This window comes from Bos mutus, chromosome 10 (assembly GCF_027580195.1).
Source record: "Bos mutus isolate GX-2022 chromosome 10, NWIPB_WYAK_1.1, whole genome shotgun sequence".
Lineage (NCBI taxonomy): Eukaryota > Metazoa > Chordata > Mammalia > Artiodactyla > Bovidae > Bos > Bos mutus.
This window is the reverse complement of record NC_091626.1, coordinates 43,572,710-43,589,909: the sequence shown is the minus strand read 5'-3', so window position 1 is coordinate 43,589,909 and position 17,200 is coordinate 43,572,710. Positions and strand designations below refer to the sequence as shown.

The window sequence follows — 17,200 nt, the reverse complement described above, 5'->3', positions numbered from 1 at the left end:
ATCCAGAGTGCAACAAAATGAGGGAAGAAAAAAAAAAAAAAAACCAACAACAGAAATTGTTTAAAGAAATGGAAAAGCCAATCTTCTAAAATTCATAGGGAAATGCAAGGAGCCTTGATCAGCCAAAACAATATTGAGAAAGAAGAACAAAGTTGGAGGTCTCACTCCCAATTTCCAAACTTACTATATGGCTATCTCCTAAGTCTCTTCTGTCATGTCTGATTCTGTGCGACCCCATGGACTGTAGCCTGCCAGGCTCCTCTGTCCATGGGATTCTCCAGGCAAGAATCCTGGAGTGGGTTGCCATTTCCTTCTCCAGGGGAATCTTCCTGACCTAGGGATCCAACCTGCGTCTCTATCTCCTGCACTGGCAGGTGGGGTCTTTACCAGTAGCGCCACCTAACCTAAAACAGTGTGGTCCTGGCATAAGGATAGATAAATAGACCAACAATATAACTGAGAGTCCGAAATAAACCCATACATCTATGGTCAAAAGATTTTCAACAAGATGCCAAGATGATTCAACAAGGAAAGAATAATTTCTTTCATAAATAATGCTGGGACCACTGGATAATACCCACACTCCTACTTCATAAAATATCACAAAAATTAATTCAAAATAATCAACAGCCTAAATAAAAGAGCTAAAACTACGCTTCATGACTATCTCATACACATATACACATGCACAAATTTCACATTGACCTCTACTCTAGCAATATCAAATACAAACACTTCATATTCTCTCATGATTCAGTACCATCTTGTATATTCCCTGCCCCACCCCTGGAATCAGCCATTTTCTCAAGGACTCCTGGTATGTTAGAGAAGGATGGTACTTGGAAAGCAAGATCTGGCTACTAGATGTGCTTATTGCTGCTACTAGGGCATCACTGCTTCCAGATTTTTTTCAGAGGACAGAGCTGGAAAGTCTATGAATGTAAGTAGGTGTGTTTCTATGAATTCATACCAACACTTCCAACACCAATACAACACCTCAGGGTTCTTTTGAACCTTGCCTCTTTCCATGTTTCCTTCTCCAATGGTGAGAAATCTGGCTCTCATAATCCCAAATATATTATTTGCTCAATCAGCTTTCTTATTTGCTCGATGTAAACAGCCTCCCAGCCTGTTATTTGCCTCCTCACCTTGCTCTTGGACACCAGTAGGCACAACACCAAAGTGCTCTGCACAGTGCCTTCCTCTCCCCTTTGGTGTGTGTGTCCCAGGGTGCAGGACAGCCGCCACGTTGCCTCCATGCCACTCACCCCCACCATGCCTCCACCTCACTGCCTCCATGCTGGGGAGGAAAGCAAGTGAAATGAAAGAGAAGATTGAGGGTTGGGGTTTGAAAGAGAATGGCAGATGTTCTCTCATTAAAAAAAAAAAAAAATACTCAGGACCTCCCTGGTGGCCCAGTGGCTAAGACTCCAAGTTCCCAATGCAGGGGGCCCAGGTTCAATTCCTAGTCAAGGAACTAGGTCCCACATGCCCCAACTAAAACCTGGTGCAGCCACCGATGTATTTCTTTTGAAGAAAAGCTATGACAAGCTAGACAGCATACTGAAAAGCAGAGACATTACTTTCCTGACAAAGGTCTGTATAGTCAAAACTATGGTTTTTCTAGTAGTCATGTATGGATGTGAGAGTTGGACCATTAAGAAGGCTGACAGCCGAAGAATGCTTTTGAACTTGAGAGTCCCTTGGACCGCAAGAAGATCAAACCAGTCATTCCTAAAGGAAATCAGTCCTGAATATTCATTGGAAGGACTGATGCTGAAGCTGAAACTCCAATACTTTGGCCACCTGATGTGAAGAACTGACTCATTGGAAAAGGCCCTGATGCTGAGAAAGATTGAAGGCAGGAGGAGAAGGGGACGACAGAGGATGAGATGGTTGGATGGCATCACGGACTCAATGGACATGAGTTTGAGCAAGCTCCCGGAGTTGGTGATGAACAGGGAAGCCTGGCATGCTGCAGTCCATGGGGTCGCAGAGTCAGACACCATTGAGTGACTGAACTGAACTGATTTCTTTTAAATTTCAGATAAACAGCAAAAAAGTCTTATTAGTATAAATACATCCCCAATATGGCATGTACTTTAACCCCTCATATTGATTGTTCACCTAAAAACTGGGCACCTTGTATTTTTATTTGCTCAATCAGGCAACCATATGACCATATTGTGAAAGGTTTTAATAAATATAAGAATTCAGACTTCATTCCATAGATAACAAGGATCCCTGAAGACTGTAGCACAAAGAAGTGGCCATAGGAAAATGGTATTTGAGACCAGCCAGAAGACAACATGATGGACATGAAGTTTTAGCAAGCTCCGGGAGTTGAAGATGGACATGAGTTTGAGCAAGCTCTGGGAGTTGGTGATGGACAGGGAGGCCTGGCATGCTGCAGTCCATGGGGTCGCAAAGAGTTGGACATGACTGAGCAACTGAACTGAACTGAACTAAGAAGACAACAGCAATTGTCCTGGTAGGAAATCCTGAGATCTAAGACAAGGATGGTAGAAGGAAAGAAAAAGGGTAAGATCTTGTGACTGGTTACAAATAGGCAGATGAAGAATGAGGAGAAATCCAGTACGACAGATGTTTAGTCTGGATGTCTGGAAGAATGACAGAGCTACTGATGGAAAGAGACAGGTCTGGAGGAGGAACTGCTTTGGGAAGAAACAAAACTCAGCTTTGAAATGATGCTTGTATATCTAAGTGAATGTTAAAACAGGAAAAAATAAGTTACCTCTTCTTCAGCACCTTCTCCCAGGCACTGCAAAGATGGGATGTTACTCCTTATCCTCATAGCCACCTTGCGGGGGAGGTATTATCACCACAATTTTCTTATGGACAAAACCGATGTCACCGGCAGGTGGCAGAGTTAGGATTTAAAGTCCCAGGTCACCTAACTAAAGTCTGGGTTTATTTCCTCTACTCCACACTGCCTGGGATTTAGAGATATAGAAGCAGAACTCCAGAGTAGTCAAGTTCTCTTGCTCCATCAACAACGCCTTCTTTAGACCCTTGGCTATCACTTCCCCTCCCAGTATCCTCTGTGCAAATGTCCTTCCAATGATGCAGTCATTATTGATGGTGATCACTTAGACTTCCAATGATGGTCTTTGGGGTCCAAACACTACACAGAGGCAGAGAAGAAAGGGACAGAAAGAGTAACCTGTTCTTCAGCTCTACAGCTACATTTCCCCCTCAGTTCTGGAATATAGTCTCTTAAAGTTTTTCACGAATACGGAACTTTCTTTTCTAAAACCACATCTTTCTAAAGAAGCTCAAAACTTGATCATAGGTTCTAGCTGATGTATAAGCTTGTTGTTACCTCATTTTTCTCTTGCTCCCCATCCCTGACACCTTGGCCCCAAACTCCTCCCCAAATAGTGGAAGTCCTCACGCATGTCATTTCACGTGTGAGGCTTACCAAAGTCATCCTGTTCCCACTGATTCTCTGAAGTGCCACTGGACGTCTCTGGCAGGGCGGTGGTTAAGACTCCCTGCTCCCAACGCAGGGGGCACAGGTTTGATCCCTGGTCAGGAACTAAGATCCCATGTGCCATGTGGTGTGACCAAATGATTTTTTTTAAATAAACAAAACAGTTCTAGTATCAGTGCTTTTTAACATAGAGTCCTAAGAAAACAAAGCTTGAAGCAGAAGATTATGTACTGAAGTTTTGTTGATGGGTGGAATTCTAAGGAAGAAAGTGTAAGAGAAAAAAGAAGTGAGCTGGGGAAAAAGTGAAAACAATATAAAGGATGTGTTACCAAGATGGCCATAGCTGCACTGCAAAGCTGGCTGCTTGACCATGGCATCGTGTCTCCAGGGAGCGAGCACTTATGAAGCCATTGTTTCTCAGAACAGCCCATAACACAGGAGAAGGAGTGAGCAGTGCTGACTCCATTCATCTGCTGTCTCTCACGGGCTATGTTTTATCCATCCCCAGACAGAACTCCCCTACACTTCTGGATTGTATCACTCAACTCCCACCCCAACCCCTCCCAGGTAGCTTCTTGGGAAGCCAGAGCCTCTGCAGTCCATTCTAGCCAAACTCTTTAGTTCTTTAGTTCTTCCTCCCAGTCAGTACTACCTGTGGGGAACCCTCAGTTTGTGAGGGCTAGACGGGAGCAGGGGCTGTTGCTTTATGGCTGTAGGTTAACTGATAGGGTTTCTGTGAGAACTCAGTCAAGTAATACCCAGTGCCTGGCATTCAATATGCACTCAGCAAATATTAGCTACTCTTATTAATACTAATTAAGTGAAACTTTTGTGTATGATTGTCTTGTGATCCGTACACTGTTATGAACATCTTCCTCCAGTCCTTCCCCCTGCTCTAAGCCTTTGTTAGGCACCATGGGACTCAGTCATCACTCTGATACAGACACATCTGAGTGGTTCAACAATGCCATGGGCAGTGGTCCACAGCAGCGGGGGACAGTCAAGCAGCCAAATGGATTTGCAACAAATTGACAACAGTGGTGGCCACTGGCCACGCAACATGCAGTTATGCTGAGTGGAGCTGAGTATCTTACCTTTAAAAATATATAACTAGCAATAATGCCTTTCATTGTTTCACCACCTTAAAAAATTATTATTTTTTTAATTTTATTTTATTTTTAAACTTTACATAATTGTATTAGTTTTGCCAAATATCAAAATGAATCCGCCACAGGTATAAAAAATTATTTTAAACATTTAACTTGTCTCTGAAATCCACTAAGGAAATAAATTGGTATTTTTTTGTTGTTGTTTATAAATCATAGCCATGTAGCTGAAGGATAATTTGCCCATTCATGGAGTCATAAATTTGCTTCTGAAACCATGAATACAGGAGACATCAAATGTCAAATGAATATCTGAAGGATAATACTTTCTTTGGGAAATTTGCTACATGATCCTCTAAGTTTGGTTAATCATAAATAAATATCCTTCACTTAATGATTAATTCAAATCTTAGTCTTGTCGCTGTGGAAAAGAGGGCTCCCTTCTCTATGTTTTCTTTATGAGACAGTCAGTGCCATGGACATAATGCTTGTTCCCCTCGATGGAACAACAGCTCTTGACAAATGGAAATATGACTTCAGCAAAGAAATTGCTGTTCTATGTGTTAAAAATGGCTTCAATATTCTGTTTTGATTCTTGCTTAAAATATATGGAAAGGATTTTTATAGTCAACGTAAATCTATGTGATGAATGTGATAGACATGAGCCTTGAAACAGTCAAAAGTGAATTTGGGGCTTTCATAAAATATGCCTTTACTGTTCGGGATATAAGACTTGAACTTTTAAAGATAAAAACTGATAGAAGTTATGATCTAATAAAAAATATAAGTTGTAACATGGGTGGTTTCTAGTGAATTTCCTAAATCATGCTTCTGTTAGTGATGATAACAAGTGTTTATCATGAGTGTCTGGTACTTGTTTTAAACCTTTTGATGGTCTAGTTGCCCCTGTTCCTGGATCTACATCACCTCCATTACCTGAAAACAGCTTTGGCTCCATCATTTCTGATCTTTGGTCTTATACCTTAACTGTGGTACCCTCAGGCAACCCTCAGCAACTACCAGCCAGAACTAACCCAGGCCTTTTCCCCATCCTTCTGAGACTACTTTTGGCCTCCGGAGAGGAGTTGGGGCATGCACAGGACATGAAGCCAGGTGCCACTGAAGTTGCAGAGAGATATAAGAAATATGTGGTAGAGTTATGCAGAAAGTACTGAACTTAAAGTTGAAAGACAGGAAAGAGAAATAAAGTCAGGGAATCAGGAGAGAACATTCCTTAAACATCTCTGTGTTTTGATGCCTTAAAGTTAGGAAATTTAATCCCCACAACAATCCTTTAATGAAGTCATTAGTCTTCATTAGTATGACTGTGAGATCAGTGGCTCTGAGAGGTTAGGTACCTCTTTCAAAGTCACTGAGCTGCAGATTTCTTAGGGAAAGCCTGTCGATCTCTGTGGTCACTGTGTACATGGATGAGTGGCATGAGAAAGTGGTAAGAAGGAGACTGGATGAATTCCTACTCAGCTATTAAAAAAAAAAAATGACATTTTGCCATTTGCAACAACATGGATGGACCTGGAGGGTATCATGCTTAGTGAAATAAGTCTGACAGAGAAAGACAAATACTGAACGTTATCATTTACATGTGGACTCTAAAAAATAAAACAAACTAGTGAGTATAACAAAAAGGACTCAAACATACAGAGAATAAACTAGTAGGGGGAGGGATAGGATGGGGATCGGCCATTAAGAGGTACAAACTACTATGCATACAGTGAATAAGCTACAAGGATATACTGTATACAGGAATGTAGCCAATATTTACTTGTTATTTATCGATTTTTTATTTTTGGCTGTGCTGGGTCTTTATTGCTACTCATGGTCTTTCTCTAGCTGTGCCAAGCAAGGGATTACTCTCTAGGTGCAGTACCCAGGCTTCTTCTTATGGCGGCTCACTTATCTTGCTGTGGAGCACCGGCTTTAGGGAGTGCAGGCCCAGTAGTCGCGAGACGTGGACTCAGTTGTCCTGCGGTATGTGGGATCGTAATTCCCAGACCACAGATCAAACCCACGTCCCCTGCATTGGCAGGCAGATTCTTAACCATTGGACCACAAGGGAAGTCCCAGCCAATATTTTCTATTAACCATGAATGGAGTATAAAGTATAAAAATTTTGAATCACTATGTTATACACCTAAAACACCTAAAATATAATATTGTAAATCAACTGTATCTCAATTTTTTTAAAGACAGAAAAAAAGAGATTGGAAAGTTAAATTTCACCCATATAGTGAAGAGCCTTATTACACTATGTCTTTTCACTAAACGATGCTGGCTTAGGTACTTGCTAGCTCTGTAACCAAGGGCAAGTGTACTTAACCTCTCTGTGCCTGAGTTTCCTTGTTTTAAAATAGAAGGGAGAACAGTGATGCCATCATACATACCACAAAAAGTTTTGTTAGTTCCAATGAACTCATGTTAAAAAAAAAAAATTCATAAGCAGAAAAATGCCATACAAACTCAACTCAGTTCTCCTCTCTAGATGCAAAATTTCACAGTCCAGCTGTGAAACTTCACAGTCCAGGAAGATATAACATAAACACAGCTTACAGAGAATAACCACAGCAACTCAAGATTTAACTGTCTTGGTATCTCAAAAGTCCTCCAGCCTACTGGAGAATACCCCAATTGCCACAGTTTAATGGAAATGGTCTTGAACTCCCAACCTATATAAAATGAGAAAACCCAGCATTGTTTTCAATGTTTCTGAGCTTCCTTGGACTATTTCTCTCCTTATAATTTTTAGCTCTGTTTTACTCCTGATGATTGCTCTCTCTCTGCTGACTCAAATACTTATACCACACCATCTGTACTAGATACCATCTGGATTTTTGAAGTGATCAAAATACCACTGGCACCAGATCATATATAGAGCAGACCTTTACTACAGATTTGGGGGCAAAGTTTGTGGGGTTAAATATTAAGTATCCCTGTTCCTAAATGACCTTTGAACTTTTCTTCCTGTAAATTCCTCACTGGACATCTATTCACAAACTAACCAGCATAATTCTGCTCCATTTTTACTTTATTTTGATTTCATTTTCTACCTGCTACCCATAATCTTGCCAAACCTATTATACATATGTAGCAATAATAACAACACTGTACCAGGCAGCATAAGTGCTTTATGTATGTTCTTTCATATAACAGACACTTTCTTTCCCTGTGTTTGGCCCCTAGGTATCCAGGCCAAAATCCTTGGAGCTTCATCTTTTTTGTCTCAGTTCAGTTCAGTTCAGTCGCTCAGTCGCGTCCGACTCTTTGAGGCCCCATGAATCGCAGCACGCCAGGCCTCCCTGTCTATCACCAACTCCCAGAGTTCACTCAAACTCATGTCCATCAAGTCAGTGATGCCATCCAGCCATCTCATCCTCTGTCATCCCCTTTTCCTCCTGCCCGCAATCCCTCCCAGCATCAAAGTCTTTTCCAATGAGTCAACTCTTCGCATGAGGTGGCCAAAGTATTGGAGTTTCAGCTTTAGCATCATTCCTTCCAAAGAACACCCAAGGCTGATCTCCTCCAGAATGGACTGGTTGGATCTCCTTGCAGGCCAAGGGACTCTCAAGAGTCTTCTCCAACACCACAGTTCAAAAGCATCAATTCTTCGGCACTCAGCTTTCTTCACAGTCCAACTCTCACATCCATATATGACTACTGGAAAAACCATAGCCTTGACTAGACGGACCTTTGTTGGCAAAGTAATGTCTCTGCTTTTGAATATGCTATCTAGGTTGGTCATTACTTTCCTTCCAATGAGTAAGCATCTTTTAATTTCATGGCTGCAGTCACCATCTGCAGTGATTTTGGAGCCCAAAAAATAAAATCTGACACTGTTTCCACTGTTTCCCTATCTATTTCCCACGAAGTGATGGGACCAGATGCCATGATCTTTGTTTTCTGAATGTTGAGCTTTAAGCCAACTTTTTCACTCTCCTCTTTCACTTTCATCAAGAGGCTTTTTAGTGCCTCTTCACTTTCTGCCATAAGGGTGGTGTCATCTGCATATCTGAGGTTATTGAGATTTCTCCTGGCAATCTTGATTCCAGCTTGTGCTTCTTCCAGCCCAGCGTTTCTCATGATGTACTCTGCATAGAAGTTAAATAAGCAGGGTGACAATATACAGCCTTGATGTACTCCTTTTCCTATTTGGAACCAGTCTGTTGTTCCATGTCCAGTTCTAACTGTTGCTTCCTGACCTGCATACAGGTTTCTCAAGAGGCAGGTCAGATGGTCTGGTATTCCCATCTCTTTCAGAATTTTCCACAGTTTATTGTGATCCACACAAAGGCTTTGCCATAGTCAATAAAGCAGAAATAGATGTTTTTCTGGAACTCTCTTGCTTTTTCCATGATCCAGCAGATGTTGGTAATTTGATCTCTGGTTCCTCTGCCTTTTCTAAAACCAGCTTATGAAATGCATTTTTTGCTTGCTTGTTTGTTTCATTTTGCTAGAACAGTGCTAGCTCCTAGAGCTTTGGTAACAAATAAAACAGACTTAGTCTCTGACATCATGGGACTCCATATTCAAAGAGATAATAAAAGTAAAGACAATTCTGTTTTGAAAGACTTGTCAAAAACCTTGAGGTTTTTATAATAATCATTTTTATACTTGCTGCAATAGATGACAACAAAAAAGACAAATAGCAAAATAAGACAAAAATACAAAGGATGGCACACAGCAGGACATGATTGGCACATAAGTCTTTCAGAAATAATAAATATTAATACTTTAGAAGCTCCTGAGATCATCTGGATTAAACTGGTGGACCCTGACGCACTAGATTAGAGAGGTAAGGAAGGTAGGGAGGGCTGGGATAGGATGAAAATAGACATAGTGTTTGAGACCCTGGGATCAAATCATGATTCTTTCACTTACTATGTGACTCTAGGGAGCAACTCAATCTCTCTAAGTGTATATTTCCTCCTTTGGAAAACTGTGATAAAACTGTGATAATAACTTTCTTAAAGGATTGTTTTAGGAATTAAATGGGGGTGGGGAGCAGGGGGAGCGTTTGGGTGAGGGTGCACACCAATCTCATTAAGCAATGCCAGAAGCTTGATAAATGCCAAGCAAATGTTCATGTATAAAGGAGCAAATGCTCTGCATTTAAGATCCTTACACTTTCACTTATGTAGTTTTTTTCATATACATTATTATTTCAAAATTTCTAGCAATTTATAAAGTGGATATGATTATCATCATCTTCATTAAGCAGAATTGGAAGTTGGGCTTTTCAGATATTAAGAACTTGAATAGGGCTTGAAAAGGACTCAGCCCAGGCCTCTGAATCTAGATCTTCCAGCTCCTAATCTTTTCATTCCTGTCTTAAAAGTCAGTTATTTCCACAGAATATGGGAATATTTAAGTGTTTAAATGTTTGACAAGCAATACCTTAGGCAAAGACTCTCACCAAGAGTAGGTCAGGCATGCAAAGGAGAGTCAGAAGTGGGAGTCAAACACAAACCTCAGCTGTTGTTGCTGTTCGGTCACTAAGTCATGGTCCTACTCAGTTAGGCGTTTAGAAATAATCAGTCAAATATAAGTCAACCTAGTGAAGGTGAAAGTCACTCAGTTGTGTCCGACTCTTTGTGACCCCATGGACTCTACAGTCCATGGGATTCTCCAGGCCAGAATACTGGAGTGGGTAGCCTTTCCCTTCTCCAGGGGATCTTCCCAACCCAGGGACTGAACCCAGGTCTCCCACATTGCAGGCGGATTCTTTACCAGCTGAGCCACCAAGTCACCCTAAATGCCCACAAATGGAGTACCTCCTTACATGGTATACCAGGCAGCCAAGAAAATGAATGAGGTAGATCTATGTGTGCTGATCTAGAAAGCTGTACACACACCGAAACAAAAATGGCAGGCGGTGGAATGATACACACAAAAGAGGCTTTACGGTGCAGTGTTTGAGAGAATAGATTCTACTCATTGGGTGACCCAGTCTGCCACTCTCCTTTCCTCATTTCTGCCGGGGTCCAGCCCCAGCAGGATCCAGGGGTACCCTCAGGATGACGGCTTAGGTGATAAGGATAGCAAAGCGGAGAGCAGGGTTTGATCTTCCTTGAATAACACAGAAAGCCAATAAAGCTCCTGTGTCCCAAGGAGTCATCCTGAAAGAAGAACAGAGAGAGGAAAGGAGGGAAAAGGAAAAAAAGAATGACACGGGGAGACCAAGCTTCGGTGAGCGAGGCCCATAACTTTATTTTCAAAAGGAACTTTAATTCCTTGACTTGTACATAGAGGGAAATGAAAGATGCAAAGTCATACAGAGTCAGCCCAAACATCACATCTGTTTTGTCTTTATCAAAACCAGGATTTTTTCTGCATACCTTTCCCATAAACAATGTTGTGTACATTATCTTCTGGCCTTGGAGGCCTGTGGACATTTTATGACCCTTTTTTGGTAAAGGCTGCTCAGCCAGAAAACTTGTTTTCCCTTAAAGTGTTTCTTCTTTATTTCTCCCAGCCTCAGAAAGTACTAAACAGAGTTACATTCTCACAGAGCAAAGGTGCAGTGGTCACAACAAAGAAAGAACCAGTTAGCTCAAAGGTCTGATGTGGTTAATTCCAAGGCTGCTGCTTGTTTTTCTTACATTCCAACTATGTTAACCAATGCACTCCCAGGCGCACAAAGGATAAGGGGTACGGGCACTTGGCAGCAAGCATTGGCCCAATAATGAAGCCCTTTACCAGTACTATCTATTCTAATAATTTTTCATCCCTTAAAGGACTCTATGCTCATTAGGACTTTTAGAATGCTTTGGCTTCCCATGCCTTTCAAGGTTGGGGAGTTGTGAACAATCTTCTGTGTTAATTGCAAGAGTATGGATAAACCTGTCAGGCAAGCTAGAATGCCAACAGAGGGGTTAAAATAGAAATATTCCTTTTATGTCCAAGAGACTTATTAACTAAAGGCCTAAGTTGATTTTTTTCCAGAGAAAGGTGGTCGGGGATAGCCCCCTGTTAATGTCAGAAGAGTTGGTGAAAGGCACAAAATAGTAAGACAGACAGATTCTGGTCTTGGGGTAGATGCTCGAGCAGATTCAGGGGGTCCCTCGAGGCCTGATCTGCCTTTGCCTGTCAGGCCTCCTCCACATGACCTTTGTCATGGGTGGGATCTCCTGTGGTGGCTCCCGGCACATTTCCACATCCTAACCAGCCCCTTCCATAACCTCCATTTCTCCTGGTCCTCCCGATCTTTTCTCTTGCCCACCCTTCCTCAGCCTCCTCTCTCCTCTCTGCCTGGGGCTCCTTAACTGGGGATGGAAACTGGGAGACAGTTGTGAAAGTTGTAAAGCACACGCTCCCTGGCGTCTCCCAGAACACCAAGTCGGTATGTTTGCACCCCTCCCCTCTCCTTTTCCAAGGCAGAGCCCGAGAGCAACTGGTCCCTGCCTTGCGCCTCGGGGTTGACCAGCACTTCACACACATCCTGGGCCCGCCCAACCTGCTTCCACCCTCATCAGTTCAGTTCAGTCACTCAGTCATGTCTGACTCTTTGTGACCCCTGGTCACTGCTGTGCTAGTGTGCAAGTGCCTCTCGGCCCAAGGAGGCGGCGTTGCATTTGTCCCAATCCCATTCAGTCCTCACTTTTCGTTCTTCCCGCTTGTGAGACTCTCCTGCTGATGGTGTTGTCACACTAACTGCTGTTACAGCGCGGCCCTCTTATGTGTCAGTGTAGATCAGATTCACTTCAAACAGGAGACAGAATGAGAATGCCGGCCCTTACCCCTGAAAGAAGATAAGGAGAGCCCTCCATCCCATACCCTTCCTTGTGTGAACTAAATTTGGCACAGAACGCAGTAAATCCCTGGTTGTAAATTCAGTTCCTTAAATGGTAATGATAGTAGCCATGATCTTCGTTTTTTGAATGTTGAGTTTTAAGCCAGATTTTTCACTCTCCTCTTTCACCCTCATCAAGAGGCTCTTTAGTTCCTCTTCACTTTCTGCCATTAGTGGTATCATCTGTATATCTAAGTTTGTTGATATTTCTGCCAGCAATCTTGATCCCAGCTTGCACTTCATCCAGCCCAGCATTTTGCATGATGTACTCTGCATAGAAGCTAAATAAGCAGAGTGACAATATACAGCTTTGTCATACTCCTCTCCCAATTTTGAACCAGTCCATTGTTCTATGTCCAGTTCTAACTGATGCTTCTTAACTCTCATACAGGTTTCTCAGGAGACAGGTAAGGCGGTCTGGTACTTACCAAAAATAAGGAAGAGAAGATAGGAAAGGAGACAAGAAGGAAGGCCAAGAGGTTCTGAGCTCAGATAATTGTGAAGTGGAAGAAGGCAGATTCGCTAAAGGGACATACAAATAGTGTATATATATAATTTATTGAGGGGAAATTCACATAACATAAAATTATACATTTGAAAGTGAACAAACCAGTGACATTTAGTACATTCACAATGTTGTGTAACCACCATTTCTATCTAGTTCCAAAACATTTCCGTCATTCCACAGTAAAACTGCGTACTCATTAAGCAGTAACTCCCTACTCCTCCTCCCCCACAACTCCCCTTGGCAACCACCAATCTGTGTTCTGTCTCCATGGATATATCTATGCTGAATATTTCATATAAAGGGAATCATACAAAATAGAATCAGATAATAATAAGCCTTTGTGTCTGGCTTTTTTGTCTTAGCATAATGTTTTCTAGGTTTGTCCATGTAGGATACATCAGTACTTCATGACTTTTATGACTGAATAAAATTCCATTGTATGTACGTAACACTATTCATTTATCCATTCAGCTACTGATAGACATTTGGACTGTTTCCACCTTCTGACTGTTGTGAATAGTGCTGCCGTGGGCGTGCATGTGCACGTACTTGTTTCAACACCCGTGTTCAGTTCTTTTGTGTATACCAAGGAATAGAATTGTGGGGCCATATGGTTATTTTATAACTTTTTGAGGAGCTCCTACATTCTTTTGAAACTCTTCCTTAAGGCTATAATATTATAAATAATATTAGATATAAGAAATATTCTAAGTCAGAGTGTCTCAACTTGAGCACTGTTGACATTTGGGGCCAGAGAATTCTTTGCTGTGGAGGCTGACCGTGCACACTAGAATGTTTAACAGCATTTCTGGCCTCTACTCAATAGAAGACATCAGTAGCATCCCCCAAGTTGTGACAATTAATTATACCTCAAGACATTGACAAATGTCCTCTGGGAGGAAAAAGTGTCATCTCCCCCGCAAACCATCATTTTAAAAGAGTCAGTAAACTTGAAGCAAAATGGCACTAAAGCAGAATACTAAAACAAAACAAAGGCCTCTAAAAAACAGACATTCCTTATAAGTCTGCGTACAGGAAATATTACTATGTAATGATTTTAAGGAGTTTTAAGGTTTACAAATGTGTGACAACCAGAAAAATCTTATCGTTCAATATTCATATAATTTTCATATATACCTTTAGTACCATAAACCCAGCTCATCCACAGAACTCCAAGAAATACAGCTTTTTACCTCAGTACACATTACATACCAAACCACATTTATAGCATACTACATCATATAATTCTTAAGATGGCAACTAGAAGCAAGGTTTATATTTTTTGATATGATAATATTTATTATTTTGACTCTAAGCTCAAACAGAGCCCGTAAGAAATTTCTTATTTGGTTCAGCCAAATAATGAAAATTTTATGTTTACTGTTAAAGATCAAAGTGCATTAGTTATAGGATGAGAACTCTGAGTACATAAATACCTTTGCCATCAAAAAGCCATCCAGATTAGGACTTTTATGGAAATGAACCAGCTTTAGACACAGACAGCACTTGTGTAGAGATCACAGCAGTTATAAAGTGCGACAGCACTGAATTCTTTATCTTCCCAGGGACCAGAAAAAGAAGGAGGGTTGTAGGTCCCATTCAGAGAAGCACTGAAATGAAAAACCAGAGAGATAACAGTGGGTCAGATAAAAACAGTGCAACAAGATGTATCAGTACGTTCTACCAAGCTGGTGAAAACAAAACAAACCTATTAATGAATCCAATCACAATGACCAAGAAAGTAGGATAGAATTAAGTGTATTTTTTCATTCATGCCCAAGACAGTACTAGCAAGAAACCCTATACAATGTGTCTGCTTCTGTGCCCAATTCCAATTCCTAACCATAGTCCTTTCCAAACATCACTGAAGCAAAATTTATTCTTTGTAATGTGATTTAGAATTGAATTTATTCAAAAAAGTGAGATGATATTCCAAAGCCACTTCCCTCTTAAGAAAGGAAAACACTGGGAAGGTCATGTATACACTGCTATGTTTAAAAAGCATAACCAACAAAGACCTATTGTATAGCACATGGAATTCTGCTCAAAGTTATGTACCAGTCTGGATGGGAGGAGGGTTTGGGGGAGAATGGATATATGTACATGTATGGCTGAGTCCTTTCTCTGTTCACCTGAGACTACCACAACATTGTTAATAGGCTATACTCCAATACAAAATAAAAAGTTTAAAGTTTGGAAAAAGAGAAAACAGCTCAGGCTTGGTTGTATATGTATGTGTGTTTCAGCTTTACTGAGGTATAATTAACAAAGTTGTAATATATAGAAAGTGTACAGTGTGATCAGTTGACATATGCATATATTGTGAAAGGATTCCCAACATTGTGTTAATTAACACATCCATCACCTCACATATTTACTTTTGTGTGTGTATGATGAGAACACAAGTTCTACTCTCTTAGAAAATTTCAATTATATGCTACAGTATTAACTATAGCCACTATGAGATACATTAAAATTTCATATCTATTATCTTATATCTGAAAGTTTGTACTATTATACCAGCTTCTCCCTATCCCTCTAGCCGTTAGGCACAGGCAACCACCATTTCTGTACATGCAATTTTTATTTCATTTTTTTTATATTTCACATATAAGTGAGACCATGCAGTATTTGTCTTTTTCTGGCTTATTTTGCTTAGTGTAATTGTTCATCCACATTGTTGCAAATACCAGGATTTCTTTCTTTTTTAAGGATGAATAACATGGCACTGTATCTCGAAGAGTTGGACACGACTAAGCGACTTCACTTTCACTTTTCCCTTTCATGCGTTGGAGAAGGCAATGGCAACCCACTCCAGTGTTCTTGCCTGGAGAGTCCCAGGGACGGGGGAGCCTGGTGGGCTGCCGTCTCTGGGGTCGCACAGAGTCGGACACGACTGAAGCGACTTAGCAGTATACTTGTACAACATTTGATTTATCCATCTTTCTGTTAGTGGACACATAGGTTGTTTCCATACCACGGCTACAACAGTAGCCATAATAATGCTGCAATGAACATGGGAGTACAGACAATGACTTTGTTTCCTTTGGATACATATCCAGAAAGGAGGTTTCTGGATAATATGGTAGTTCTATTTTTAGTTTCTTCAGGAACCTCCAAGTGACTGTACCATTTTACATTTCCACAAACTGTGTAAAAGGGTTTCCTTTTCTCCATGTCCTTGCCAGCATTTGTTGTCACCTGTCTTCTTTATGACAGCCACCCTAATAGGTGTAAGGTGATACTTCATTTTGGTTATTATTTGCATTTCCTTGTTAGTTGATGATATTAAGCACCTTTTCGTGTACCTGCTGGCCATTGACCATTTGGGTGACTTCTTTGGAAAAATGTCTGTTCAATTCCTCTGCTCATTTTTCAATTGGATTATTTGGGGGTGGTTGCTATTGATCTATATAAGTTCCTTGTATATTTTGTATATTAATTCCTTACTGGATATTTGTTTTGCAAATATTTTCTCCCATTTTGTTAGTTGACTTTTCATCTTTTTTTTTTTTTTTTTGTGCAGAAGCTTTTTAGTTTGATGAAGTGCCAGTTGGCTCTTCTTTGTTTTTGTTGCTTTGGGTTTCAAATCCAAAAAAAAAAAAAATCATTACTAACAAAAACAGAAGTAAGATCAATGGAACAGGATAGAAAGCTCCAGAGATAAATCCACACACCTGTGGTTGCCTTATCTTTGACAAAGGAGGCAAGAAAAGACAATGGCGAAAAGACAGCCTCTTCAATAAGTGGTGCTGGCAAAACTGGACAGCTACATGTAAAAGAATGAAATTACAACACTCAAATAGATGGGGAAACAGTGGAAACAGTGTCAGACTTTATTTTTGGGGGTTCAAAATCACTGCAGATGGTGATCGCAGCCATGAAATTAAAAGACGCTTACTCCTTGAAAGGAAAGTTATGACCAACCTAGATAGCATATTAAAAAGCAGAGACATTACTTTACCAACAAAGGTCCGTCTAGTCAAGGCTATGGTTTTTCCAGTGGTCATGTATGGATGTGAGAGTTGGACTGTGAAGAAGGCTGAGCACTGAAGAATTGACGCTTTTGAACTGTGGTGTTGGAGAAGACTCTTGAGAGTTCCTTGGACTGCAAGGAGATCCAACCAGTCCATTCTGGAGGAGATCAGCCCTGGGTGTTCTTTGGAAGGAATGAGCTAAAGCTGAAACTCCAATACTTTGACCACCTCATGCGAAGAGTTGACTCATTGGAAAAGACTTTGATGCTGGGAGGGATTTGAGGCAGGAGGAAAAGGGGACGACAGAGGCTGAGATGACTGGATGGCATCACCGACTTGATGGACATGAGT

The 17,200-nt window shown here is 41.0% G+C and overlaps 1 protein-coding gene across 1 annotated transcript in view; it reads right to left on the bottom strand.

The window, feature by feature from the left end:
• Positions 1-10,727: 10,727 nt before the first annotated feature.
• Positions 10,728-17,200, bottom strand: part of SLC28A2 (solute carrier family 28 member 2) — a 37,144-nt gene continuing 30,671 nt past the window's right edge. The window contains exon 18 of the mRNA XM_070378518.1: positions 10,728-14,482. Within this exon, the coding sequence (XP_070234619.1) occupies positions 14,362-14,482 (121 nt within the window). The 3' untranslated portion in view covers positions 10,728-14,361. The remainder of the gene's footprint in view (positions 14,483-17,200) is intronic.